General features: G+C 52.7%; 1 protein-coding gene across 1 annotated transcript; it reads right to left on the bottom strand.

The window, feature by feature from the left end:
* Window positions 1-588: 588 nt before the first annotated feature.
* LOC117536475 lies at window positions 589-3,552 on the bottom strand. Its single transcript, XM_034201362.1, has 4 exons — window positions 2,761-3,552; window positions 2,229-2,252; window positions 2,049-2,068; window positions 589-1,900 (listed from the first exon to the last, which is right to left on the bottom strand). Exons 1-4 carry the CDS (start codon window positions 3,550-3,552, stop codon window positions 589-591), a joined length of 2,148 nt encoding a protein of 715 aa, XP_034057253.1.
* Between the last annotated feature and the right edge of the window lie 216 nt (window positions 3,553-3,768).

Below are 3,768 nucleotides of genomic sequence, written 5' to 3'. Positions count from 1 at the left end.
CGCATTTGGAGTGTTTAAGATATAAGCTAAAATGGCTAGCGTGAAAGGATATGTCAGAAAAGCTGACGTCTCGATTGGAATCGAATGTAAGGGAAGCTGTGGTAAATTCACCTGGTCTGAGAAAGGCATAAAAAGCTAGGAGAAATAGAGCATTGAGTAGCGCATCGATATAAGGGGAGAATAACCCACTTCTAAGTTTGGAGAGCATGAGGCGTAAAGTGGAGAGTGTAATAGGGCGTCTCCGGTCTAAGACGGGGGGAAAAGTTTTAATGAGACCTTTGAGGATGAGTTTGACTGACTGGTTTGCGAACAGGCTGGGAAAGCCGGGATCGGAACAGCGAACGTTAAACTGCACTCCTGCTAAGAGGCCCCGGATGTATTGGGGTTTGAGGTGGCGATCAGTGGCGCAGTAGCACATGAAGGCACACACGTTGGAGATGAGAACAGGTTTAAGTGTGATGCCTACGGAAAAGCAAAACATCGCGAACGTTCTCCAAGCGAAATCATATGTTTTGAGGGTGGACGCGGCTAAGCCCTTCCTCATAAAAAACCTGGCTGATTCGAGGTGCCTTTCTAGGGGGCTTCTATTTAGGAGAGAGAGAGGAGATGCAGGGGAGGAATCCTGACGGGTTGAGCGCTGGCTCCTGGGCAGAGGTTCCGGAACGTCTGGAATTGGAAGCGAGAGAGGGAATCAGCCACTGACTTAAGGTGGCCGGGAACATGACGAGCGGAGATGAGGAAGTTGTGGGTGATGGAAGACCACGTGATGCTTCTCATGAACGGCATAATGTCACGGCACGGGGAGCGTGCTTTGTTAATAATCCCGACCACTGATTGGTTGTCACAGAGTACTGAGATCCGCTTCCGGGGCCAGAGGTGACCCCACACGTGGCAGGCGACAGCGATCGGAAAGATCTCATGCAGAGCGGAGGAAGAGGCATGGCTGGGAAATGACGGAGGCCACGAGCCTGCGAACCACTCTCCCTGAAAAAAAAACCCAAAACCCACGGATGGGGCAGCGTCTGTGAAGAATCTCATGGAGTCGGAGGAGTACACGAGGTCGTCGTAGAAGAAGGTAACGCCATTCCAGTGTACGAGCAGGAGGGACCAAAACCGTAGGTCTGAGCGGCAGCCTTCATCTAGAAAGACGTGGTCATGGAGGTTTTCTGCAGCCGACGCTGTATCCAGGAGCCGGGAGATAAAAGAGCGCCCCTGAGGGATGATACGCATGGCGAAATTGAGGTGCCCGAGCAGGGAGAGCAGCTGCTGCTTGGTGATAACTTGTTGCTCGCAGAAGGCTTTTGAGATGTCGCGAATGCGCTGCAGTTTGTCCGTGGGGAGAGACGCTTCCATGTCTACGGAGTCGAGTGTAATGCCCAGAAACTCCAGGCATGTGTTGGGACCTAGCGTTTTCTCTTCTGAGAGGGGAACGCCTAACTCCTGAAAGCATGTTTTGAGTTTTGCTAGAGAGTCGCCTGAGTTGTCCCGAGGGGGATCTATGAGGAGGAAATCGTCCAATAAGTGAAGAACGGAGGGGATTCTGACGATGTTCAGGAGGATCCAGCAGAGGGCTTCGGAAAAAGAATTAAAGATACAAGGGCTACTTCTGCACCCGAAGGTTAGACGGACAGCGAAGTAGAATTTGGACTCCCACCTGATACCGAACATGTGCCACTGAGATGGGTGAATGGGAATGATTTTGAATGCGTCGGTGATATCTGCTTTGGAGAGCCACGCTCCTTGCCCTGCGAATTTGATGAGCTTGATGGCATTATCGACTGAAGCGTAGTGAAGTGAAAAATACTCGGGGGGAATAAGGCTATTGATGCTGCAGAACGGCCCAGCGCGAGGAGCGGACAGATCGACCGTGTAGCGACCCCTATTGGGCTTGTCCGGAACACTGGGAACGGAGAGGAATGGAAAGGACCGATTAAATATCCTTTGTTGAGCTCTTTTTTAATGAGCTGAGAGACTATAGTGGGTTCTTTGGCGGCTGACTGCAGGTTTTTTGCCACTAGAGTCACTGAGGGGGGAGAGAGAACCCCTACCCTGAACCCTTGAGAGAGCCCTGACAACAGATAATCAACGAACACGGGATTTGGGTGAGTCGAAAGTGCAGCTGCTAAGTGTGTGGTGTTAATGGGAGTCAAGGGGTGATGTTTTAAGAGGTTTTTCCACCACGTTGATTCTGGCGCGGGAAGGGGAGCCGGCGCCTGGGGCAAACTGACCTCGGGTGGGCCTCCCTGCAAGTACTGCAAATATGGAGAAAAGTACAATAGGGGTAAGAACATACGTTCTCATTAAAAGCACCGCAAATCTTATTGTCCCTTTGCTTAATCACCTGACGGTTTATTTTAATGTTCCCAGAATACTGCGTGGGGAAAATGCTAGACCCGGAGAGAGGTACTGAAGGGCAGAGCGGAGAGGTGTGGCCCTGCGCTCTGCAGCTAATGCATGAGACGACTTGTTGCCCGCCGGTAGCCATAACGAGCAGCTCGGTATCCAGCACGGACCAGCCCAGGCGGATGTTGCTATGAGCTAAGTATAGCGCTGCTTTGCTAGAGGAGCTTTTGTGGTATTGATAGAACACTATTTTCCCGTATTTGATGTGAAGATCTCCGATCATGGCCAGATAAGCGTCTAACTCCACTCTCCTTCCAGGGTAAACTGTGCAGAGAACATCGCGGAAAATGCTAAAAGCTACCAGGAATTGCCCTATAGAAAGGTCTTTGAGGAGCCGGGGTCTGCGGATTTAAATACCGCAGTAATGCTTCCTCCTGTGGCGATGGCTTTGTCGCACTCCGGGGAAGGCAGGATGAGGCTGACCAAATTAATGTCTTTCCCGTCTAGGATTTTTGCCCGGAGCCGTGAGGAGATGTTAGCGGCTTGGGGGATGTAGGGCCTACCTGAGGGAGGAGCCGGGAGGGCGGAAGCCAGAGAGTAAGATGGAGCTACCGAGCCAGATGTAAAATCCTGACCCAGCGGGGCCGCCGAAGAGGTTGAAGCTCCGGCCTGACCTCTCTCCATGGACTGAAGGCGAGCGTCTATTAACAGCATGGAACTTGCCAAAGATTGCAGAGTGTTGGCTAGTCTGCCGTCGAAGGGGGGCTGAGTGCCGGAGCTCCCGGGCTGAGCGGTGCTGGGCTGCTGAGCACCGCTGGAGTGAGCCTGAGGAGTGGAGGATTTTTTGGCCGAGTGAGCTCCTGGAGGACTCGCTTTTTTAGGCCTTTTGCCCCCGCGAGCGCGCCCTCGCCCTCTTCCGGGGGGGCTGGCTGGGGCTGCTGGCCTGGGCTGGGAGACCGCGCCGGAGGCTTGGTCCGACTGCTCACGGAGCTGAGAAAGCAGGAGATCTGGGGCTGGTGTGATGCCCTGCTTCTTGAGGTGGGCGACGAGGAATTCTGCCTCTGCTGAGCGAGAGCCGCTGCGGGCGCTCAGACGAGAGCTGGAGCGACGGTGATTTACAGAGTTGGATGCTTCCTCTGAAAGGGTATCGGAGACGGGATCGAGATCCTTCGAAAAAAGTAAGTCCTCTGAGGAGTCTGAATTAGACATGTTGAGCGTTTGTTTTGTTTTTGTTTTTCGTATCCAGTGTTTAAAGGTGGGGTAGGTAATTTCGGAGAAACCAGCTCGAGTGCGCTAGAATTTGAAAATACACAACCGGAGAAAATCTGCAATCCTTACAGAGCCCCTCCTCCAACACACACGAACGCACACGTGACCAATGAGGGCACAAGATAAGTTTGTGCACAGATGGAAGGCTGACAGGCA

The sequence above is a fragment of the Gymnodraco acuticeps genome, unplaced genomic scaffold (assembly GCF_902827175.1).
Source record: "Gymnodraco acuticeps unplaced genomic scaffold, fGymAcu1.1, whole genome shotgun sequence".
In the NCBI taxonomy this organism is placed as follows: Eukaryota; Metazoa; Chordata; class Actinopteri; order Perciformes; family Bathydraconidae; genus Gymnodraco; species Gymnodraco acuticeps.
Note: the sequence above shows the minus strand (reverse complement) of the source record. Positions and strands in the feature narration are given on the sequence as shown.